General features: G+C 43.7%; 1 protein-coding gene across 3 annotated transcripts in view; it reads right to left on the bottom strand.

Annotated features, from left to right (window-relative positions):
• The window catches only part of LOC119215640 (transcription factor COE1-like), a 65,768-nt gene that overhangs the window by 20,692 nt on the left and 18,732 nt on the right, over window positions 1–26,344 (bottom strand). For all 3 annotated transcript variants that reach the window (XM_037467948.2, XM_037467947.2, XM_062558135.1), the window contains exon 7: window positions 637–718. In XM_037467948.2, coding sequence (XP_037323845.1) covers window positions 637–718 — 82 coding nt within the window. The remainder of the gene's footprint in view (window positions 1–636; window positions 719–26,344) is intronic.

The raw sequence follows: 26,344 nt of genomic DNA, 5'->3' as shown, positions 1-26,344 counted from the left end.
AGAGCAGCACAATTAGAGGCACAGATACTGTCACACACCAAACGACACCAAACGACTCTCTCTCTGTGCTGTTCAAACACACACACACACAGCAAGATACAGCAAGCACACCAATATATATATATATATATATATATATATATGTAAACATATGCACACACACACACGCGCGCCATGGTAATAAATCTATCTGTATCTTCTGGGTGTCCAGTATCTCCACTCAGACTCAAGTGGGGTCTTCCTGATTGTGTGGTGGCCGTGAAGAAAAGGAAATAATAAAGACCACACAGCCTTATTCATAATGTCTTCTTTCTACCTTTCCACACTCTCCTCGCCGTCTCCCTGCATTGTTTGTTTCGTTATATTATGACTTTTCAAGGTCAGAATCTCATGTTTGCTGTAAAGGTGCTGATAACTTATTTAATTACAATGAAACACACACACACACACACACACACAGGATTGTGTGTTCTGTTGACTTCACACCTAAAGTTATATTTATTGGTGTTACAATAAACATAACTTTGTGTGAAGTCAACAGAATACACAGTGAAAAACAGAGACTAATGTAGAGGACATGGAAACACACACATACAGCTGTAGAATTAAATGATGAGAGTACAGAAGTTTTTCTACCTGGAACCTCCTCATGTCGCGTGGGTTTCCTGCGTTTTTTAGACAGTTCTGGTTGCACTTGAGGAAAAACTTGAGGAAGAATCTGTACAGACAGAGAGAGCAGATAATATTTCAGGTTAACACTGGACCACCTGCAGCACAGACTGAACCCCAAATACAGAGAATTTCCTTGCGGATTCACTTGTGGAGCAAGTTTTCTGTTCCTAAATCCACACCCCAGACTGTTTTGAAATAGCACGTAGTGGAATTGGATCAGCATCAGCAAGAAGGCAAATGAAGCAGCATCACACTCACTCAGCAAAACTGGAGAAAATCTTTGTGATTTCCAAACTTCAACAAACTGGAACTTCCAAAGACCATCCGGCTTTTGTCTTTTCTTTGTCTTTGTTCAACTCGAACTTTGTCCTCTGGGATTATTTTTTTTACAATTTTACAGTTACAAATACTTTTGTAACTGGAAACAGAAAACACTGCATATGGGTTGGGTTGGGTCTGCTTTAGATACAACGATGACTGTGCCGTTAAAAGTGTAAAACTGCAAAGGCAACCAGAATCTGGTGACAAGTTTGCAGGTGCGCAAATCATTAAGAAAAGAGGAACCATGTTGACATTGTGTGTTTTAAACCGGACCATATGTCATGAATCTATATTACAGAATAAATCACACACACAGATGGCCATCAACAGTTAACAAACACGTCCAGGTTGTGTTTTGGTGTGAGCCAGCTGGCCAGCCTGGCAGAGGCAACGACACACACACACACACAGCAACACAGACACACACACGTTGGCATATACGTTTTGTTTGTCACATCTGTCTGTGGGTAACAACTCGATAAAAGCCACACAACTTCACAGGCAGGGCGATGTTTCCTCCTCACTGTGTTTTCTGTGCACAAACACAATATGATGTTGTAAGAGGCGGCTGCTGCTTATAGTTTCTGGACGACGATATTTTAGGCCCTGAGTTCGGCTTCCGGCCGTCGCCATCATCAGAAACAGCAGTGAGATCAGATGGTGGAGCCAAGTACAAGCAACCCGTCAATCCCAATGTGGCCACACCCTGAAGCATTCATTCATTCATTTTATGAACATAATGTTGTATCGAGGAGGACATGGAACTATTGATTGAGATCATGAATTCACTTTTGAAATGTTTACTAAGATAATACATCAAATGAGAAGTATGATTATTTCATCAGTGACATTGAATTGATAAATTCAGACTTTTCCATTGGGAAAGAGGAGTTGCAAAGAAAGTAAGTTTATGTCATTTCCCCGTTGACTGGTAGGAACCATGTAACCATAGGAACCGCATGGATGAACAGCCACTTCTTTTAACATAAAGAAAAATCGTCATCTTTCTGCCGCAATAGAAGTAAGCTCCACCAAAACCATGCTAATCTATTGTATTGGGTTCCATCACATTGTGTCCAGTGTTTGTTTTTATCTTAAACTAGTTAAACTCCAAAGAAAAACTCTCTGTACCACCACCATTCCCTCGTGGCAGAGCTTGCTGCTCCTTTGTTCAAGAGATGACAGCCTTTGTACCGTACGTTCACAACAAAGCAGAGGTGTGTGTGTGTGTGTGTGTGTGTGTGTGTGTTTGAGTGCAAACATGTACTCCACATGTGAGTGTATGCGTGTAACGGTGCAGCACAGCCCAGTGGCAGGTCTTAGTGTAAAACTCTGCGTTAACGAGCTCAGGCTTCGTTATAACACCGGCGCGGGGATTCTGCATGCCTAATTATCTTGACCCCTCACCCCTGGGTGACAGCCTATCACAGTGTAGGACAGCCACGGTGACCCACGCTGACCTCCCACTGTCTGGCCCTTCTCAAAACCCTAGCACAGCGTTAACACAAGCACTCAGCTGACCCTACGCCGAGTATTTCTGTACAAAGGATGTGGTGGGGAGGTGCACACACTGCTCTGATCAACGTGAAATGGGAAAAAGACTAAATCTGCGATAGAAGAAGTGTTGAGATCTAATAGAAATGCTAGAAATCTAGCTTAACGGTAAAACATATTGACACACAAATGTCAAAGTATTTCATCTAACAGTAAGTGCAATGCTAATTTATTTTTATGTGCTGGGAGAGAATGATAAACAAGGACTACACATTCATTTACTGTTTCAGTGTTTCCGAGGTCATGAAGGACGTCTCACATGTTTTTTTGTGACACAGAAATTGCGAGGCCTCACATACCCAAACCTAAAATAGTCCAAATGTTTTACACAGAGTGCTATAGAAATGTTAAATGGGGAAAGCATTGGTTTTGGATCAATTCATTATCGGAAAGCAAAAAGTTGCATTGCTGAATACCAACGTATTTATTCTCTTTGAAATTATTATTATTATTATTCTTTGATTAAAAAAAAAGCTCGTGGGTTTCTTCTTACATTTCCTTCAGCCAGGGGCGGACTGGCCATGTGGGATACAGGGGGGGGATCCCCTTGTTTATTTATAAACAGGATACAAACAATAAATCATCAATTCTGTTCATCAAAAATGTCCAAGAACAACGTAGTTACTGTTCCTTTATGTGCAGAGCTTTGAGGATCTGTACTTCTTTACCACCTCGGCTCTGTGGTCGCTGTAACCCTGATTTTGCAAAGGTCAATAGGAGAGGATCTTGTCTTTAATGCTGCACCACTTAGAAAAATGGCCGTGTCTTGAAACATCACCTAAATTATCACCACAATCTCATCCCACTCATCAATTTAACAATATCAACCCCCCCCCCCCCCCCCCCCCCCTTCTCCTCAGCGTTTTCACACGCACCAACTAATTACTGTATTTCATTGGCTTAACTCCCTGGTGATCTGATGATATCTGTCGTATTTTTTTTTCACCATCTAAGGTTCAACCACCGTTTATTTCCTGTGAGAGCGTATTTTATCATTGATTGGCAACAGAACATATTCCACATTTTAATGCAGTATGTGTGCGTTCCTCTTCCCCCTTTACTTGACCCCATCTGGCCCAATCAACTCAACACAACAAAAAGGCCCTGCAGCTACACACACACACACACCTTGTGTGAATTGATTGGCCGGTCCAGTCACTGGTCGTTAAGAGGCCTCCAATTAAACCGGGCAATTATAAGAGTCTGAATAACTGCGGGGGAAGGGAGCGCTCCCCCCCTCCCCCCCCTCTGCTATCTCACTCCCTCTCTCCAAGACCCGATCATGTTGGAGTGATAACAGCGCTGTTGACCTTTGCTATGCTGTGAGTACCACACTCAGAGAGCTGACCCGACACACAAATAGAAGCTCTCGCTCTCACACACATGCGCACACACACACCCACACACTCTGGACAGGAGAGTGTGAGCATGGTGATAAGCAGAGAGTAAAAAAATAAAGAACAATGTAGGAAGAAGACTAAAGGATTTTTACACTTTAGATTGGTATTGTCATTTTGATCAGTTAAAATTTAAAAAACTAAAAAGTGTATCATTTTTGCAAGTGAAATATAATGGCTTTCCTAAATAAGTCATTCTCACTCTACGTGTTAGCAAACATTGCTTACTTATAAATCAGCAGACACAAACATTATCATTGATTTAGAGGGCGTTTTTCTGGTCACCTGACGAATGATAGCGGCAACATTCATAAAACCAGTTATTCTCTAGTTATTGCTCAACTTCACCTTCTGGTTGAACTTGGCTTGTCATTTGTTCACATGCTATTTCCATGGTTGTATCATCCGATAAAAAAGGCTGATGTGGTTGATCATTATAGAGTCATTTTTTTTGCCTTTGATCGATGCTAGTCTTATTTGACCAGAAACCCACAGTAATGTAACAAACCCCAGGTTTGGGGCCGTTTTTTTTAGCCGGTTAGCCGTAGTAGCTAACAGCACAGTTACATCCATTATTCAGAAGCAGAGATGGCAATTACGGCTCAGAGCACAACTGACATTAATATTTAATATACAGGGCTCACACAGACCTGGAGAGAGACAGGAAGTGACAGAGCGAGGGGATGGAGAGAGTGTGAGGGAGACACAAATGGACGCCATTACAACAGAGGAGTGAGGAAGAGGATTGTGGGAGTTTTATTTGGACCACCCTCCTGTCATTTAAACAGTTACAATGACAACAGGGCAAAGGTGACATCCGGGGGAATTCCAGCATGTGTGTGTGTTTGTGTGTGTGTGTGTACGTGTGTGTGTGTGTGTGTGTGTGTGTGTGTGCGTGTGTGAGAAATAGTTTAAGTCTCTAAGACTGAATGTCTGTGTCCGTTTTATTCCCTAAAGACGTGCTATTCCACACAGCCAAGAATAACAATGCGGCCTTGAAAGAGAAAAAAATCTCTCCAAAACACATGCACACGCGCACACACACACACACACACACACACGCACACACACACAGTGTTTTGGTGAGTTGTTGCTGACAGGTGGAGAAATTGGAGTCAGTCAGAGCAGACAAACTGAACAGATGAGTGCTTTTGCTGATGCTGCCTCCTCTGTCTCTTCTCTTTCTGCTGCCTTCAGATGTCTTAGTTCACCTGCCGAGCTTCTTGGCTGAGCTTTCTGACAGAATGATGATTTTTCCCTATCCTCCTGTGTGTGTGAAACAACTTGCCAACTCTTGTGTACCTAATGGAACCAACAGTTACTCATCAGGAACTTGTTGCAGTCTTTACAAAATAACACCAGTCTGCACAAAACGTCACAATAATTATAGAATAACTGATTATCCCTTCACTTAATTATACTAGTCCTTTTAACCTGTCATTTTTTAAATAGCCAATCCGGCTAATATTTCTGTCTGAGATCAACTTCCCGTTTCCTGTTTACACTGAGTGCTTGTGATTGTTTAATGGGATGACATCAGATAGCATTGGTCCGTGCCTGCTATCTGAAAAGCAAGGATAGGAAACACTACTACGCCCTCCATTCGGCTGTTATCGCAATAATAATGTGATAATGTATTGCTTCCTGTGGAGAAAATTCTTGTTTTTTTTTCTTTGGCTTTGTAGTGTCTTGTTCAAGAGCACTTTAGCGGCGATGACGCTTGCTGATACAGGGCCTGAACCAGGGTGGAGGAATAATCCCAACAGTCAACTTTACATCTGTTTGAATAACTATGTTGGCTTTATTGTAGTTTATGTCACCGCATTAAGATTTACTGGCAAGAGGTAGAAGCTAGTCTGTAAGCTAATAGGGGGTTTAAAAAAGAGAAGACATAAAGAAGCAAGGAGTTGAGGAGGACATTTGAGAAGGAAGATTAAGTATTTTTACTTGGAAGGAAAACTGGAAATCCACTTTAGTCTTGGTTCAATAATAGGTGAGTCTTTCATGAGATAAAACCACACTGACGCAGCCAAACGGAAATCTGACCGTCTGCATAACTGCTCCATTGTATAAACTAAAGTTCAAAATTTGTCTTTCAAGAATCACTTTTTTTTATCCCAGATTTAGATGCTGATAATTTTGATTAATTGAAAAATCGTCTGGTTATTCAATTTCCGAAAACAGTAAACAATCATCTTTCCTAAGCTGAAGACGTTTCCGTCAAATTGCATTTTCCAAAACGTCAAGATTTCCTGAGGAAAGATTATAACAGGCAAAGGTGTCAGAGGCGTCCAACTAACTATTTCATCTTCACAAAATCATAAAAACCCACAGCTACTACAATATGATCCAAGGACAATAAAGCCTCACAATGAATGTTATGTAACAAACTACGATGGACAAAAGAGGACTCATGTGTGTTTTCATGCTCAGTGCTGTGTTTTCTTTCTATGCTTGAGACTCAGCAGAACATTTCACGTATCACGTAACGCCCAGTAAAACATGCTGTCATATACAAAAAAAAAGGCCTGCTAGACGTCCACATGCACATACTCACAGCCATGCTAAAGGAGCGAGAGAAGAGGCGCAGAGAGAATACAAAATCTAGACACAAGAAAGTGTGCAAAAAGGCAGCGGGTGAGGGAGGGAGGAAAGGGTGGGAGGAAATGCACGGGAGTTATTCCAGGAAACAAGACTTAAGAGAATTGAGCAGAGCCGAGCGAAGCGCAGTTATTTTACATAATGACGGTTGATATGCACAGAGGTAATTGATAGCCGAGCTGCACCCCCCCTCCCCCCTTAAAAACACCCAGCCAGCTGTCAATCACGGCTCATCTCCCTGGAGATATGCTAATGGTGATGATGATGAGGGCTTTGCTTCATATTGCTATCATTACTATTAATGCTGTCATTGTTGTCATCTCTGCATATTTAAATGACAGAGCAGGCCGGGGTGGTGATAGCCGGTCTGTGTGATGTCTATGAGGGGGCTTGTCCTGGGTGACAGGGCTCAGATAAAGTGAGTATTAATAACCTGCACAGTCTACTTGTTCAGCACCGTTCTGGACCTGTACAAGGGTCATTACATCATTGTAACATGTAACTGTGACACTGGTGTCATCAGCGTGTGACAAAGCAGCTCACTCAGAGTGACACACAGCCTTAATCTAGCATTGGACTACTGGCAGCAGTTCATCAATACATTTACAGACAAAGTTATGTTTGGACAAGTGCATATCATCATTTATTTGTGTATTGAATGCCAATTGAAAAATACTGTGTGAGTTTAACTACAGATATTATTGTTCTCTATGTCAAACTCAGTTGAACTTGAATACAGGCCATAAATCTGGCTTCCCTGGAGTTTGTTTAAAATGTACGTGGCGGTCTAACTGCCTCTGTGTCCAGAACATAACTATTGGGATCTTAGGGATGTGCTGTGTTTATGGGTCTCAGCAGTTGATTTGGTGATTATAACCTTATTATCACCAATATGAGTGATGATCAAGTTGTGATTAATATTATATTATTTTTGAAAATCAGAACATTATCTATTGAGATACAGGCAAAAGAGAATAAATATAAACCTGTTTAATTAAACTAAACCCAGCAACGCAAACAAAATAAATCTGCAAAATTGAAGAAAAAAGAAACAAACTTTTCAGGAAATGAATACGATTCTTTAAATGAACGTTGCAGATGTAAAACTAACCCTATATTTATTGAAAGGGTTACTGACCTTTAATGTTATGCACATGTGCTCAACTCTTAAACAACAATAAAGCTGCTGACTAAGAGAAACAATTAACAAAAGATTCCTTAATAAGATATTAAGCAGGTTCTCTCCAGTCCGGGGCCATGATGGAATTATAACATGAATACATTGAAGACAAATACTGTCGGAGGTCTTACTTATTGCAGGGAGAGAAACGGGGGAGAACACTGAGGGGGAGGCCAAAGATGAGGATCTTTGAGGGAAGGAGGAGGCTACTGTGGTGTATATATTGTAAAGGCTAAAGGCAAACTGTTGAATTATAGATGAGAGAGATTGATTCGGGAGGAGGAGGGAGTCGGGAGGGACGGGGTGGGGGGTGTAGAAAAGAAGAGAGAAGAGGTGGAAGGAGGAACAGAGGAGAGAGGGGAGAGGCAAAGGAGTGAAGGTAATGAGTGAAGGGTCGGCAGCTAAAGGATCGCTAGCTCTAGGCCACATAACATGTACGTACGCGCACACACACGCACACACACACACACACACACACACACTTGCACCCACCTACACCCACACACGGCTTACCTCAAATCGATCTCGAAAGCTCGGGCTCACTCTCCATTTTACTTTTTCTGTTGTTCTCCCACAGACACACATAGTTTATAACCACTACAGAACACACGCACAAACACACACATACACACACCCTTTACTCTTCAACTATTCTCACAACTGCAGACACACACAGAGTCTGAGGTGATAAGACAATGGTACTAGTGACCTGCAGTGCAGCAGGAACACAAACTCAAGGAGTAGGGCTTTGTGTGTGTGTCTGTGTGTGTGTGTGTGTGTTTGCATGAGTTCCTTTGTCAGTGGTCTTACAAATGATTCACGGTGGGTAGATGTGTGCGATAGAGAAAGAGACGCATGAAGGAAGTGATATTGACAGGAACCTCTTCCTCTTCTCTACTCCTGTCTCCTCCTCTCTCCATCACTCAAACACACAGACATGCACACCCAGGTCCCATGCCTAGGAGAGCACCCACAATATGCGCACAAACAGCCACACACATGCACACACACACACACACAATGCAAAAAAGATTTTTTCAGTTGTAATTCTGCTGATAGAGAAAAGCTTCATTTAAAAAAAAACGACATTGTTGCATCGCCTGTTTGTTTGAATGTTAAACAACCTGTCTACAATTATTGTGCACACGATAACGCGCTCAGAAGGATAACAGAGTCTTCCCTTTCTCTAGCTAAGCAGGTCTAGTTACCTAAACCAAACTTCAGAGGATGCAGAAGGTCAGTTCTTCTTAGGATTTGACCTGGAAACTTCCAATTGGGCAAAAATGCTATTCTCTGTGCACTCCTTTTGTCTCCTATCTCAGGAAGACTCAGAGATAAAAAGAGAGGGTCGGGGAGGTGTAAGGGGCAAGCTAGAGGATTGAATTCCCGCTACGTTGGTCCAACAAATGAAACGCTGTCCAGTCCCCACCTGTACAAACAAACGCACACAAACTGCGTGTGTGCCACACATACAGCTTACGCAGTCCAAATAAGGAAATATGCATACATTAACATAACTAATGTACGAACCACTCCATTTAATATGCTAATTCACTAAAATATTACTGAGCGCCGTCTGTTGTAAATGAATAAATTTGAATTGCAATTAGAATAATCCTTTATAATTAATGAAAACTGTCAATTTTGGTTCAGAAGTAATTTGATTAACGGGTTGATGGGGCACCAATTAAGTGGAGGAGGAGGAGGACAGAGGAGGAGGACAGAGGAGGAGGCGGAAGAGAAGAGAAGAAAGATGACAAGCTCTTCAGATAATCTCTTCCTTTTAATGTGTAATGAGAGATTAAGCTAAAACGATGTAATGGCCCTTTAAAGACACGCAGCGTGAAACAGAAAACACACTTCTCTTACCTGTGTGGATCACAGCAGCATCAGGAGGAAGCATAAAAAAAGAATAAGACGGATTATTAGATAGAGCGCATAACAGAATATTACTCATTATACATTTTTTAAGATTATGCAACACTGCTGATACTTTCTGATTTAAAAACACAACATTGTGTGGGTACCACTTAAGTAAGTATTTTCAGGGAGCAATGTAATTTCTGCAGCAGCTCCAGTAATGATGACACTGGCTTTCTAATTCACAAGCACCTCCTACCACTAATTAACCACATCCATGTTGCTGTTATTAGCTAATTACAAGACTGGACACATGCCCGGCTAATTAAAGCTATTCAATTTGTATGTGTGTGTGTGTGTGTGCTCATGTGACAGAGGGTGTATATTAAGGCATTTCAGGAGGTAATGTTTTAATGACACCCTGCATTGCAAAGGACCATGTGATATACTCCCCCACTCTCGCCCCCTCTCAAGTACAAAAACCCTGCCTCTCCCTCTATTCCTAAATCAATAGCATAAGGTCATTATGTGCAGCTGAATCATATGTTTTGCTAAAGTTGCTGCGTGTTAATAATATTTCAACAGAGTTGCAGGAAAAAGCTTCTAATTTAGCTCGTTTAGTCAACAGTGTCATCCATCATGGTGAAAACACAAAAGACGCCCCCACCCCCCCCCCCCGCACCCGCCCTCGACTCTTTCCTGGTTTCCCTTTGGCTTTTCTCCTCTCCACAGCTCCTCCTTCCCTGTATTATTATATTCCTTTTCTCCACTCCTCCTCTCTATATGCTCTCCTTCTGTCATAGTCATCCCTCTAAGCCACCTATTACTTTCCTCTTTGATTTCCTTTCCTCTCATTAGAGGAGCAGCTTTCTCTTAATTTGCGCTCTCTAATTCTCTCTTTATACATCTGAATATTCATGGGCTGGTTTTGTTTTGAATATTCAAGAACTAATTAACATGTGGTTTATGAATAATGAATGCATATTATTTTCTCCCTTTTATATGCTTTAATAATTCAAATCTATAAATCTGCAAACAAAATGCCTCATAATTCTACCACTAACTTTCTACTCAAGCGTATGGTGTTTGTTGTGCGCCATGCTGACAGATTATTTAACAACAGCAAAGGAACTCTCCCTTTAATCTGCCAACAATCTATCGTCCTGCCACCCAACCAACGTGTGTGTGTGTGTGTGTGTTCACACTCATGAATAAATGAACTTGTTAAAGAGAGATGAAGGAGAGAAAGGAGACAGGTTCTGCCGCCCTGCTCAAAACAACACGCTGTGGCGCACCGCTTAACATGCGAAACATAGACATTCACACACCAACGCGCTCACACACAAGACATAGGAAAGGTGAATCGGTGGGCTGCATCCCACACACTGAAAGGATGTGTGTGTGTGAGAGAGAGAGAGAGAGAGAGAGAGAGAGATGCTACTTTGTCCCCCTTCAGTCTTGTGAATACAGCTGCCGTCACAACAGGCATCGTTTCTTTTAATCAGTGTCGTAGCTGTGATCAAAGAAATACTACCTTTACAAAAAAGTGACAGTAAGAGACTGAGCACAATGGGAGACTCCTTACTGTGTGTGTGTGTGTGTGGGCTTTTGAGAGCGAGAGAGAGAGAGAGTGACAGCCACATTGACTGGTACCTGAACGACGGCAAAGCCATCATGTCTACACACTGTCACATAAGTGAGGTCTTGCAATACAATCAGACTTACATCTCATTTCCTTTTTGTTTCTCACTCACTCACTCACACAAATACGTACACACACACACACACACACACACACACCCACACACAGCGCTGACAACTGTCAAGCACTCACCTCCAGACTGGGGTGTAGGTAATTAACCAGACAAAACAACTCACAACACCTCGCAGATCAAAAACACAGAAGAAGAAGAACAAAGTAGGCTCGCGACAAAAAGACAAAAACAGAAACAGGAAGAAAAAAGAGACACTCTGACTACAAAACAAGCCAGAACTCCTAAACGAGGAGCTCCAGTCGGGAGGAGTACAGAGGACCAGACATTGATGGAAATAGAAACAAATCTGCACTCATCTCTCCTCTGCTTAACTTGTTTTAATATGTCTTTACCTCAAAAGAAACAGTCGACTTTAGGAAAAGAAGACGCCGCCTCTAAAAGTGCCACATCATCACTTACGTATGATTTTGAATATAAATATTACTCGGCTTATCCACCAGTGTCAAAACGATTGGCCTCTCTCACACTCTGCTCAGAGCTGGATTTATAACATATCACAAGAGAGTGGCTGAAGCAAGGTCCCGTTTCCCTGGGTGGAGAAAGTGGAGCGTGACAGAGCGATCACTCACAACGTGTTCATCTCAAGACTAAAGGGAACATTTTCCAATAGAGAGGCAGAAATATTTTTGCTTGATTCTAATCGTGAGACAAAGCAAAGGAGCGGGCGTGACTTTGTCGATGGCAGGTGGCATTTGTTCACACTAATAGAATATTACGCTTCACTTTCATATTGTGTATGAACAAGTTTTAAATGAAGCTCCCTCTGGTGCAGGCGTTTCCTCACCACAACACCCCCAAGCTCACAAACACATGCTTAGGTTTATGCAAAGCAATGGGTCAGGTTCAAGAGAGCCCTTATTTGAGGGTAAAAAAGCATTGTGGTTTGGGTTTGAGTTACCACTTTGTTACGGTTGGGCAACATTGTTCTCATGGTCACAGCAACAACCACATGGTTGTTAAGGCTAAGGAAGGACGGGGGTCACTGAGGAGAAGTGAACACGTTCCCACCCAACCTTTGTCACTCGAGCATAAAACAAAGGAAGCGACCGATGATGTCATTCCTCTTGGGAGGACGGTCACAATTTTGTACATCTTGGTAAAAAAAAAGCGTTTCCGAAATGGGCCTCTAACATAGAGTCAGTTATGGTAATGGTTGTTCTTTAACCACGCACATGACGTCATAAAGGAAAATCACTACAATGCTACTAATGACATAATAAGAATGGCTGTGTGTTATTGTAGCGTACCAGTGAGCCGACATGAACAACGCATGGACTCTGAACCTGCAGTCATTTCCTTTATCATTTACATCCGTGGTTTTCTTATGTGACGATATGTCATTGGTAAAAAGAAAACGCGATGCTGAAAAGAATTGCTTGTGTGTTTCTCCTCTTCTGATCAAACCAATTAAATTAAACAAAGATTAATAATTTAAAACACATGACCCAATTTAATTAGGGCCTTTGTTCAATCTGTGAACACCCGGCCCACCCTTTGTTTTCTATCACCATGAGGACAAATATCATACTTGTGGGTGTGCACGTGTCGCCTACTGTTGCCAGTGCTACTTCCTGTTACACCAAGCCTTGCAGTGTGGAAGAGTTGCAGAGAGTAATCCGCTAATTAGCGCCCACTCAGACAAACCTAGATTGTAGGGCCAAGCACATACAGTGTTTTTTTTTGTATTTTTTTCTGTTTAATCTCCTTGTTGTTTCCTATTTGTTCAGCTCATTATGTGATCAAAGTCTTTAACATGTTTAGGGAGCAGCTCTTTCATGTTGCAGTAAAGCACACTGAAGCAACTCATACAGACTCATAAGGACATGAAATATGAATGCTGAGGCTAAAAAGACGAGACAAATTGTGTGTGTGTGTGTGTGAATGTGTGTGTGAATAAAGTACAATTCAATCTTCTCAAAAAAAGGATGTGGAGGACATTTGAGTTGTTGAGCTTTATCCACACACACACACACACACACATGCACATATGGAAATACATATACAGAGGCAGTAACTGTTCAATAATTCAGCATACACAAACACACACTGCAGGCAAGGTGAGGGTAAAAGCACAGCTAAGCTAACAAGCATGCCGAGTGGCCCGCATTGGGTCAACAACCAATCAGAAGGGAGCACGGTGGCCAGAGAGAGAGACGCGACCCCTGGTGACCCCAAAGTCTAATGATTTAGAAACATCACTGAAAACGTGTGAGAGAGAGAATGTGTGTGTTTGCGTGTGTGTGTGTGTGTGTGTGTGTGTGTGAGTGCGTCCCAGAAACCCTGAAGCTATTTAAATGTGGAGATGAATTCTTATTTATTCACATAAAAAAGTGAATGTGAAGACCCCAAGGGTAAGAGTTCAAAACCATACAGAGAGAGGGAGGGAGAGAAAAAGAAAGAGAGAGAAAGAGAGAGACAAATATAAAAAAGGGGAAAAGCAAAGATTAGAAATGAAAGAATGAAAATGAGAAAGAGTGTGAAAGATGGAAAAATGGATGGAAGTTTAAGGAGGTAAAACTGCACTCAGATCACGTAGGGAGAAGAGGTTAGAGGGGCATAAAAGACCCTCTTTTACGATCCGGGAGGCACACACTCCTTCCCCCCACACACACACACACACACACACACACACAGACACACACTCCTTCCCCCTGCCCCCACATTTGTATGTGTGTGTATGTGTGTCCTCATGCAATATTAAATAGGCAGTATGTGTGGGTATAAAGTGTGCTGGGGCCGGGATGCAGTGAATTATATATCACTATTGATTTGCACGCAGACACACACAAACATACGTGCACAAACACACACACTTTATTAGATTAAAGCTCACAGCAAAGACACAGACAATGGAAGGGTCTAATAGCAGATGTAGTGAGAGAGAATGTCCAGGGACACACACACAACGTAGAAATGTAACAAAGGTTGTGCGCTGCTTTTTACTACAAGCACACTCACAATCTTCAGGCAAATGTGTGTAAACTCAGAGGACCAGCTGTTCATGTGGATGTTAATTTCTACTGATGAAAACAGAGAGAATCATCCCGCGTCTCTTACAGTACAAAGGCTGCTGGTCTTTTGTAATTCACTGTTTTGGTTTTATAGCCTGCACATTTACTCTTCATTCATGCCCTCATCAACACAATTTCAAGCTCAGCAGGATGCCGTTGTCAAGCCCCAAAAAAGGTCTGATCATCCCAGTGTGAGCTTTAACAGGGGCGCCCAGAAGCAACGAGAAGGTGCTTCAGTTAGCAACTAACTGGTTTTATGTCAAAAAGCTGGCAGCTGTTGATGGATGGAGACCAAACCAGAGTGCGGAGTGATTATTGAACGTGCATACATCAGGTGGCGGAAAGAGACACCAATCAAGGTTAGGTGCAACTCCCGACACCAGGTGCAAAGGTGCAAAGGTGCAAAGGCAATGAGCAGTGTTACCATTACGGAATTGTTTTCTGGAGTTTTTAGTGAATTTTCTGCCACCTTCTTTACTTTTGAAGCATTTGTGGTTGCGGCTCAAGCCATTTCTTCAATAAAAAATAAAAAGTTATAGTTGTTATGAAGGCGGTGTGCAAGTCACGTATTCAGCCCCCCATCAATGATGTAACAACGTTATCTCAGGCAGCACACTTTAAGTGGAGATTCGACAAACACAAAAGCAGGTGAGAGAAACTATTAAAAAAAGGAGGAGAAACAGCCAAAAATATCTCAAATGTTTACAACTACATTTGAAACACCAAAACAAGACTTGTTTTAACATTTAACAATGGGGATTGTTGAAGGGCAGTTAAAATCCAGCACCCCTCCACAGATCCACATCTGTACCATGCTTTCCACGTCGTGCCCACGTTTGAGCAAACAAATTTGATTATATTGCTCTAAAAATCCTTTCCTTCTGCGTTGCCATAATAAGCTCTCTAACTGCCATCAATGTGGAATAAGCATCCAGGGATGGAGTCAAGTTACTATGATATGCTCATGCTCCTCCACTTTCCCCCTTCCATGCACTCTCCTCCGACGCCTACCCCTCCGTGCACCCACTATCTACCATTATAATGCATCTATAGTCATGCTAATGGACCGCAGAATTCAAAATTATTTCTTCTTTGTCCCGCTCTGCCACTCAGCACTGATAGAGGAGTGGTATCTCTCTCTCTCTCTCTTCCTCCATCTCTACCTACACACTGTCAGTCTTTCCATCCGTCCTTTCTATCACGCTTGCTCTGTGTGTCAGATTAAGAGAGGTAAGGTGTTGAGAGTGCTGACGGGGCACGTAGAGGAGAAGGGAGGAGAGGAGCGTGCGTTTTACATTACGAGTGGTTCCAACCTTTCTATTCATGCCGGTTGACCTTTTCGTCAGTAGGTAATAGAGAGGAGAACGTCCTTTACTATAAAGGCTGGATGTTAAGTCACGCTCCTCTCTGACCCAAAGAGAGACGAGAGCACCTGATGTCAGTCCACCACAATCAGGGAGTGAATAGAAGCAGTGTGTGTGTAGCTGTGTGTGTGTGCGTGTGTGTGTGTGTGTGTGTGTATCAGGGGGTTTAGGATGACGGGAATAGGGGCATATAGTGTAAGGATATTACGGAGGGGTGACCATACTGGCGCAAATGTGTGAAAGGTTGTTTGTTGGTGTGTGTGTGTGTGTGTGTGTGTGTGGGATGGAAGGGGAACAATATTGGTCTGCCAGTCCAGGTCATTGTAGAGAAAACATAAAACATAATTATCCATTAAAATGCAGCTTCACACCCTCCATCATGTCCACAATAGAGGTGCTGCAATAAATGTTGTGTGTCCGTGTGCGTGTGTGTGTGTATATATATATATATATATACATATATATGTGTGTGTGTGTGTGTGTGTATTTGTGTTCGTGGATGTGATATGTTGTCCATTATGATCAGTTAACACTCTGTCATTAAGTTCAATTCTCTAACTTAAGCACATATACTTAATGTATAGTGAGTATTGTAAAGCTAAATTACTTAGAAGTATAATAACCGGTAATCTGCCTTTATTCACACCATATAGCTGTGTAACAATTACTCCGAGTTAATGCCGCTTATTGCCCCATGAAAGTTAAATATAAGTGACACCACCCGGCGACAAAGCAACTTTTAAATTCCGAGTCTGTATATCAAACCTACAGGCGCATCGGTGTCACAAGAATGCACCAACGTACAAGTCGCACACACACACACACACAGAACCAAGTGCACACACGTGTTGGTGTGACACCCTCGTACACTGTAAATCCCCACTGATGGAGAGTAAAGCGGTGCCTCAGACAGCTTTCTGTGTAACTAGCTCCAGACCAGCGGATCACAATGGCTGGCAGCGAGCGCCCATGTCTGAAAAGTATTCACCCTCCACTTAGCCAAGAACACAACCCAAACAATAGACAGCCCGTTAACAATGTACCATTATCCAGAGCATGATGGGAGGAGGGGTGAGTGCGAGTGTGGGAGGGGGAAGAGGGAGCGAACAAGAAAAAGAGCGACGGCGCGAGCAGCAAACAAGAGAGAATAAAGGCACAGAGATGAGAGGGAGAAATGCTGAGAGACCAAACTGTTATTTAAACCAGGCGGCCACAAAAACATCACAATAAATAACTCGTCTGTTTAGTCTCCACCTCAGACGCTGGGGGAGCGACAGAGCGCAACACGCGCCGGAGAGGAAGGGAGGTGAGAGGGGGGGGGGGGGGGGGAATTAAAGGGATTGGGCAGGGATGGAGTGGAAGGGGAGGAGGGAAGGAGGGATGCAAAAAAAAAAAAGAGATAAAACACATTACAAGATCACTCTCTGTTGTCACACTCAAAGGAGCATCCAGGATCGCTTCTCCCAGTGACTGATGAAAGGAACGGCTTCACAGTGAAGTACCAGGACGCGTGCCTGCTTACAAACACACACACACACACACACTCACATAGATTCTTAGCCTTTGGAAACCCATCATGTACGTACATTTAGCTCACATTCACACAACAGGAAAATAGTTAATTTAGTTGTAGCACCCATGTGCCTGTGCACATCCAACTACAAGCACTCCTCGAGCACTCCGCTTTTTCTGCCACACATGCACACGCGCGCACACGCACTTGCAAAGACGAGACACAAAGACAGAGACACACGCATGGAAGCCCTTTCCTCGTCCTCAGCAGAAAGGATGGTACAGCGAGGCCACCTTTGACTGCACGGAGCGCTGGCTCGCCAGTCAGGGCCCTTGATGAGAGGAAAATAGTGCTAATGCAGCACGGAAGCTGTTCTTTCTCAATTAAGCCAATAAAACACATGCTCCCCTCCTTTCTGTAACTGCCTAATAAGCCATAAACACAGCTGAACATTTATAATTGTGGCTAGTCCATAAAAAAAGCACTTCCCATGTGTGCAGGGGTGAGGGGTGAGGTGTGAGAGCGCAGCGGCAGCCCCAACGAGCCGCGGAGACGAATCGCTTTTTTCTACTAAAAGAAATATTTAGTACCTTCGCTGAATTAATGCGAGGGAGCGGGAGGCAGCCAGCGAGAGAGAGAGAGAGAGAGAGAGGGAGGAAGGAGCGGAGAGAGAGAAGGCTGGATGGACCAAAGACATCGCTCTCGAAGCTCTTCTCCACCAGAGGGTTGTAGGAGCCGTGATGAGGAAAGGCCAGAGATACAGCGAGGAGGCGAGAGAAGGAAGACGTGCAGGACAGAAGGTGAAAAGGGTGTGCATGAGGGGATGATAAGGTAAGGAACAGATAGGAGGGAAGGCATGCGGCGAGAAGGGACGGAGTAAGAAGAATCATGGAGGAAAGGAGCGAGAGGGAAGAAGGGGAGAGAGGGGGGGGAACACGGGGGACAAGTTCAGCTCACTGAGTTGTGCGCACAGCAGCTTCCTGGATGTCGTGGCCTCTCTGCTTGCTGGCTTGGCCCTTTCTTCCTCCAGGGCGAGAGGAGTCATAAACACAGTGTGGGATCGCCGTAAAACCGCTCCCAAAAACACACTTTCAGTTTACTGACTAAACGCAGGAGCTTTGGGTCCAGATGGGGGGGGGGGGGGGGGGGGGGGACTTGGAGGGATGAAAAGGAAGACGCAACAAAGTGGACGGTTTGCGTTGAGTGACGCCTCAGTCGGGTGAAGATGCTGCTGAGTCAAAAGGAGTTTATTCTGCCTGAATCGAGCCTTTTGTTGCTGAAAATAGGTTGCGTAATCCATGCCCCCCCCCCCCCCCCCCCTATCTGTGAACGCTTATCCTGGTCCGGGTCACGGGGGGCTGGAGGCGATGGGTACGACCTGGAGAGGTCGTCGGACGCATGCAGACAAACAGCCGTTCATTCGGTCCCACCTGAAAGTGGTTTGAGGGTAATGGAAGAACTCGACCTGTGAGGAAGGCAGAGAAGCACCGACACCTTTCTACTGCATGAATCGTTATGGTGGCAAAAGGCACATGAATATAAATAAATGGTGTTTTGTTTTTCTTTTTGGAAAGTGACAGTGACAGCATAATGTAATTTAAGGTGTCCATTATCAGTTTAATCTAGTTTCTCTGGCATATAATTTGATTTATTGATATTTTTAAGATTCTTTTCATGTATTGAGGTCCATCTGTCTACTTTCTCAGATTTCAGTGGGCTGGATTTTGTATTTGGATGATGAGGCCTCTCTCCATAAACATTCCAATTATTCCCTTATTTTAATAGCTTTTTTGGTGAAAACTGGATGAGGATAAGGATTGTTATATAATTTAGCCCCCAAAAAGGTGTTAATCTTCTAACCGTGCATGTTCCATCATACGTTCTCCAGTGTACAGTGCATGTCTCTGCTCTGTGTTACGTCCCAACACTGTGTGCTGTATGTCGGCATCATTCAAATTCAATTGGATCTCAGAAAGAGAGGTTACAAGCTTTTCTGTTCTAAATCTGAGGCACTTTGGTGAAATGTAGAGGGAGTCTATGGTTAAACTGTGCAGACAAGATGCACAAGTAAACACCAAGTATACTGTACTTGCACGCGCACACACACACACACACACACACGGGTGGTATGTGATGGAATGCAGAGCTGTGTGTGTGTGTTTGTCTTTCTTTCCTGCTATTGTCAGACGCAGATTGATATCACCTTTCTTTACCTAAAGACAATTGTCCAAGCTTCCTGAACTAATTATGAAAAGCAGCAACAGTAACTTGCAAATCCCTGCCCATACCGTCTCTGTGTGTGTCTGTGCTGTCGCATCTCAAATGGATGAAATGTAAACGTGTTTTAAAATACAGGTTTAGCTGTGCCTCGATTCATTTTTGCAAACAGAAGAAAAAAAAGGAGCGCATTAAAAACAGAGAAAAGGGAAAGGTCAGAGAGTGAAAATGTACGAACATCAGCCTCCTATTGTCCGAGGGTCTTGAAGTGCGGAAGTAGCATGTTGCATTTACACATACAGAGTGTACACGGACATAAAAGGTGCAAGGGCAACATATAAATCAACTCCGCAAGAATAAGCCCATTACCCAGATCGCCCTTGCACATGTGTGTGTGTGTGTGTGTGTGTGTGTGTGTGTGTGTCTGTGTGCAATGAAAGCGTATTCATGGACTGGCTGTTATCTGCACAGGTAGTGGCAGCAATCCACTTCCTTTTCGGATGGAAAACCCATCTGTGGGGCGAGCTGCCCAGGGTATTACACACACAAACACACGCACACAAGCCGGGGGGGAAATATATGAGAAGAAAAAAAGACGCATACAAACGCACATTGCAGACCACCACCCAGTCTATTTCAGTTTGTCATCTATTGTCACCTGAACTTAGGAGTAAATACAAAATAGTTGTCCATCGCCCACCTCTGCTGTGTGTGTTTGTGTGTGTGCGTATGTGTGAGTGTGTGTGTGTGTGTAACAACAGTCCTGTTAATGTTTCTCACTCTGCGGTTTCAAGTGAAAGCCCTCTGTGTTGTAAGCATATATTAGGACAGTATATCACATGCTCCCCTTCCACTGCATGGATGTAAAGGTGCTACATAGTGTGTCCATAGTGTGTACATAATGTGTGCATAGTGTGTCCATAGTGTGTAAATAGTGTGTCCATAGTGTGTACATTTTACATGGTTTCACTCAAAGTTTCAAACGACGTGAGACAGAACCAGAAGGTGGAGTTGAAACACAATGCAGACCAGTGAGAGCGATATTGGACACAATCAACCTTTTTTTTGGTTTATTCGACCCAGATGACCAGAGTACAGCCCCAAACTATGCAAACGTCCCTCTGTTTGGTTTGTGGGGAAAGGATTCGCTGAGTGTGGCGTTGGTGATGCTATGGCAGTTTCATGTAGCGTAGCGCCGCCGGTTATCCGCCTACACCCAGGAAGTATGTCCACGGTGGAAAGCATATTAGAGAAAGGAGTTTAGAGTCCAGCCTCAAGTCAGTTATAAAAAATAACAAAGCAATACTATAAATACTGTAACAATGTCTTAATAATACTTACTAAATGTGGTCCTGAAAACACTATTAAGTAGGTTTATACTGACACATTTTAGGAAAATGCAAACGGTTCCTAAATAAACAGATACTCCACATGAACAACATGTTCAAGAACAATAATTTGCATAACATCCCCCCCCCCCCCTGAACACTTTATGTGAGGCTGCCTGCTCGCCGAGGCAAAAAAACAAATTTAACTGGTAAATAAAGTCACAACACTCTGCTGAGATTTAACCTTAACCCTGAAGTGTGTTGTGTAACAGCAGCGAACTTGACAGATTAAACGCTGGCTGTGAGCCCCCCCCCCCCCTCTCCCTCACCCCACACCAACCCGCCCTCCCCTCGCCACTGTTTGACTAGACAGCAGTATCCAAACACAGGGGCTCCTCACTACACTGACTTTACAAGGACTAATTACCGGCTGGCACTGAGTGCAGGCAGATGGTAGAGAGAGACAGAGACAGACAGAGAGAGAGAGAGAGAGAGAGAGAGAGAGAGAGGCAGCACAGAGGGAGGAAAATAAAAAGATAGATTTTGTCGTTCAGGTGTGTGTGTGTGTGTGTGTGTGTGTGTGCCAGTTTACGTACATGAGCTAATTTGCGTCAATAATTACCATCCAGCCTGCAGCAGACAAAAGAAGTGCCTGAACATTACAAGCTGATGTCTGACGCCAGTTTCATTCCTCTGCTGACTCTCACAACAGGAAACACTTCAATGCCCCCTTTGTTGTTTGTTGCATTTAGAATGAGGCAGTGGGCACACGCGCACTGTTCCAACTCAACATTTATGTCGATATGATTTGGCCTTCAGTCGGCTAACTCAATGCTATTGGCACAAATATCTCTCGCTGACCTTTTGAAGAAGGTCCTGTGTGAGCACCGTTTCCAGAGCTGCACGGACCTTTCTCATACTCCATCGAACATGGTTTCATATAAATTAAAAAAGTCTCAGCTGTAGACTGCATTTGTGAAGGGAAATTGAAAGAACCATCACTTAACACTTGTTACAAAACAACCTCTACCCCATCGCTCTCCTTCTCCTCCACTCTTTATCCGAGGCTCTCTTTTCAATCCCCACTCCTTCTCCCAAACAGCCTCCCCCACCCCATCACCCTAGTTATTCTCCCCCCCCCCTCCCCTCCCCCCCATCCTCTTCCCCTCCACCACTCTCGTTAGCGGGGTATAAATCTCCAGAACTAACCCAGTAATTTAACCCATTAGCATCTCCGATATGCGGATGGCACCTAAATTATGACAGAGTAGTGAGGCATGTAGCCCTGGCTGGTAAATTTACAACCACCCGTTACATATTCAACCAGCATAAATCAGGCTTTCCCCCGACGACACACGGCCTTATGGGTAGCCACGGGTCGAGGTGGAGGGAACGGTTGCAAAAGAGAGCGAGTTAGTTAATCATTTGGAATGAAAAAGCATAAGTTAGATTTACACAAACGCATAATATACAGGTAGAATAAGTAAACACTTATACAGGTGCATGCAGTTCCATACTAGAGAACACCGGCAATGGACAGGGAAGCTCCCTGCTCCATGCGCACGATCCACACACACACACACACACACACACAGACCATATAAGCAGGTAGAAACACAATAGACCTGAATAACCACAGATGTTTGGTTCCCCCACTTTCCCGTTCTCTCTCTAATCTTCCAAACACAAACACACACGCGCTGGCCTAAATGAGGGTTTCCGCATGTTGAAGGTTAAGACAAAAAGCCTGTGCAGCCAAGACTGTGTGTGTGTGTGTGTGTGTGTGTGTGTGTGTGTGTGTGTGTGTGTGTGTGTGTGTGAGAGAGTGCTCCGAGGTATGCACGCCTCTGCTGTTATCTGGGCGCATGGTCTTGGCGGCAGCGGCGCAGGACGCCCGGACGCGGCGGCGGCGACAGCCAGTGAGTGATAACTGTCGTAAAAGTGTAGTAAACAGTCTGAGTGATGGCTGCTGTCGGTGGGGCCAATTGGGCGTGTGACATCAGCGGAGAAGCACAACGGTAATGACACCATCGCCACGCAGCCCTCGCAGGCTATTTGTCACCGCTTAACTGTCTCCACACGCACGTATACACAAAACGATCATAGAGTCACTAAAGGGGATAAATCTGACTTTCAGCTGCCGTTGATCCAAAACTCTCCGAAGTCATCCAAGGGAACTTCTCTTCATGTCACTCTCTCTTTACCTGTGTGTGTGTGTGTGTGTACGTGCACATCTAAATTTGTGACATCCCAGAGTTTTGGACCGTGAGACACTTTTGTAAAGTGAGGACATTCAAACAGCGGCGTGTTTTTTAAGTTTCAGGTTAGAATCGAAGTTAGGGCAAGGGTAAAAGGTAGACGTTTAGTTGTGATGGTGGAATTTACATTAAAACATAATTCATGCTTGAATGTCTGAGCTTTCGCCTGTCCTCCTGCACATGTTCTAGCTAGTCAGGCGTGTTCAGGCCACAGATAATGGAGCCGGAGGTGACAGTTACAGGAGGAATATGCAAAGACATAAAAAAAAAAGATCCAAATTTTCCCTCATCACAATGGAGATAACTCATGTCCACTCAACCGTTCCAAAGGGGGAAGGGAATGAATTAAGTCAATGAGGGTCCTCACAGGTATAGAATAGGCGCGTGTGTTTTGGGGAGAGGTAACTCAAAGCAGGGAAATCGAAGACACGTAGGTTTGGGGGAAGTTGGGAAGGTGAAAGGTCAGAAGCTCTGGTCTCTGGAGAAAGACAACAAACACTGCTGGTCCCAAAGGAAGGGACTCGGTGTATCATTATATACACAAACACACACACATATATATATATATATCCACCACAAATCATTATAACAGGTAGTCTTATAATGAGGTGGTCACCCTCTAAACCTTCTAAAAACTAATCCTCTCATGTCTCTCTCTCTCACTCTCACCTAGCAGCCTCCCATGAGACCCGCTGACTGAGAGGGACTTATAATTAGACACGGGGACACGGACCTGGGAGACGCAGACTCCAGGACGAGGCATTCCAGTCACAACAAGAGAAGAGGACAAATAAAACCTAAAACGTGTTTGCTCTCCAAGCAATAAACAAACTCCTGTGATTATTTACAGAGTTTATTGTATGTTAATCACAGGAAACTTCTCATAAGATGAGATTTAATGAAATAAGATGGAACTTTATTTTTCTCAAGGGTTAGGGTTATTTCTCTTTATTTCCTTATTTCAAGCTAAATATTGGCAACTGCCCAGTGGCAAAAAATAGCCCAACATTTAATTATACATATAAAATATATAAACACATAAAAATGGCTAATTGTAATTAGATGAGTGAGTGAGTGGCGTTAACAAGGGGCTGGTAGGTGGGTTTTCTTACGCATGGACTGAGCCATTTCTCCCTTATTCCTGTCTTCATGCAATAAACTAACCAGATGCTGGCTCTATTTTCATATTTAACAGACTGATTTTTCTGCCAAATAGTAAAAGTGTTTCTTAAAACATTTTAAGTGCTCTAAGTAACACTAATGCAATTTCGTTCACCTCAGCTGAAGTGGACGCAGAAATCTGAGAGGTGGGCAACGAAACAGAGAAACTAAACTAAATCTGCATGGATGGATGGCTTTAATTATATAACTGACATGTTTAGGTAGAATAAAGTTTAAAATTAGGTAACCCAATTATGATTATGGATTCAATCACGTCACTGAGCAATATAAGAGAAATATTGCTCTTTATCTGTCTGTCTTCTTCTGTCTGTCAGCGGAAGCAACCAAGTTACCATCACCTTTGGGTTTTAGGGCACATTCTCTTAAAAGCGTGGATTATAAATTCTCCAAGAAGGCCAGTTGTATTCATGCCAAAGCCACAGGTCATAGAGAGGAAATGCAGATTCACAGAAACCGACTTTCATTTTAAATAAACACCCAGATGATAGCGCTGGGTTTGACACTTTGGCTGCCTCACACCTACGCATTGCGACCCGAGTTCAAGTGTTTCCATCTCGCTTTCCTTGCTCGGAGAAAGATGCACAGCGAGTGAGAGAAGGGGGGAGCGAGAGCGAGAGAGAGATGGAGAGAATGTGAGGAAGCAGGAGGGAGCAGCATTTAACCCCACAGGGTCAAACCAAAGATTCAGCTCTCCGAGATCAATAAGTCCAAGAAATACATGCACCCACGCAGTGCTGTCACAGATACACAAACACCCATTCCCTAATGAGCACATACAAACTCAAAACCAGAACACTTCAGCGTGAGACATCCCCACACACACACACACACACACACACACACCATACTGCGGAAGAGCTGGCCTCAGCTGTGCTCTCCTCTCGAGCACAGCACTAACTGACGGCTAATCGATTAGAGCTTGGTGACCTTTGACCTCGCTAGCTTCCTGTCTGACAGATTACACCTCCGCAGTTCCATATAGGACTGCATTCGCCTGCCTCTTTGTGTGTGTGTTTATGCGGCTCAGCTTTTCACTTACCAGAACTACAGAACAGAAATAACATGTTTGAGAGGACAGTCCATTTCACATGGAAGTGTATGTTATGTTAGCACGTGTCATTGTGTGTGTGTGTGTGTGTGTGTCTGTGTGTGTCGGGGATGTTTTTTTGTCTATGGCAGTGCATAACACATTGTTTGTTGTTGTTTGGGCGTGTGCTATGTGTTACCGCGGCAACACAGACGGTGTGCAGATCAGGCCGCTCGGTCTGGGAGCGGCGATGCATTTGTGTGAGTGTGTGTGCGTGTGTATGTTAGGAGGTAGATAACAATGCCCCTCTCGGCAGGACACTGGTGCTCTCTTCCTGGCCTGCTCGGCACGGGAAACACCGCCCCAACACACTGACACACAAACACACACACACACAGATATTTATACCTGTGTAGGTTACAATGACTTCACCAGCTCGCCCTGCACAGCCCTAACAAAGGGAAACAGGACCTCATTGTGGACCAGTGTCCCCCAACCCACACACACACACACACACACAGAAGAGTGTAATGCTTGCAGACTCAGCCATCCGTTAGATGAGACAAGGTTAGCATTTTTTTCCCGACATGGCTATTAATAATGAAATGATGCATGGCTGGCACATTCACACTCCTCATCAAATCCCTTTTACAGTTGTACAAACTCTCTTACATAGGTAAACACACTCATGCTCACCCTCCAGAAACACCTCAACCACCAGTTCACTTTGTGGTGGGGGGAAAATTCCCACTCCTGTTAGTATGTGTGTGTGTGTGTCTGTGAGTGTGTGTAGTCTGCAGGGAGTTTCCAATTCAACTAAAATGTGTTTGCTTTTTAATGACAGAGCTTAAGATATTCACACACACATTCGCACACACCACCACCAACCACCTATCGTGAATGAGCTGCTCTGTACATTTCCCTCTTAAACCATGCATGTGTGTGCGTTTGTGTGCGTTTGTGTGTGTGTGTGCGAGAGAGAGAGAGAGAGAGAGAGAGAGACTAATGGCTGTCCAGTAATGGGGGCATGCTGAGAGAGATCTCTGTGTGGAGGTACCCAGAGGCTTCTAACCACAGTCTCACA

Source organism: Pungitius pungitius, chromosome 16 (assembly GCF_949316345.1).
Source record: "Pungitius pungitius chromosome 16, fPunPun2.1, whole genome shotgun sequence".
In the NCBI taxonomy this organism is placed as follows: domain Eukaryota; kingdom Metazoa; phylum Chordata; class Actinopteri; order Perciformes; family Gasterosteidae; genus Pungitius; species Pungitius pungitius.
Note: the sequence above shows the minus strand (reverse complement) of the source record. Positions and strands in the feature narration are given on the sequence as shown.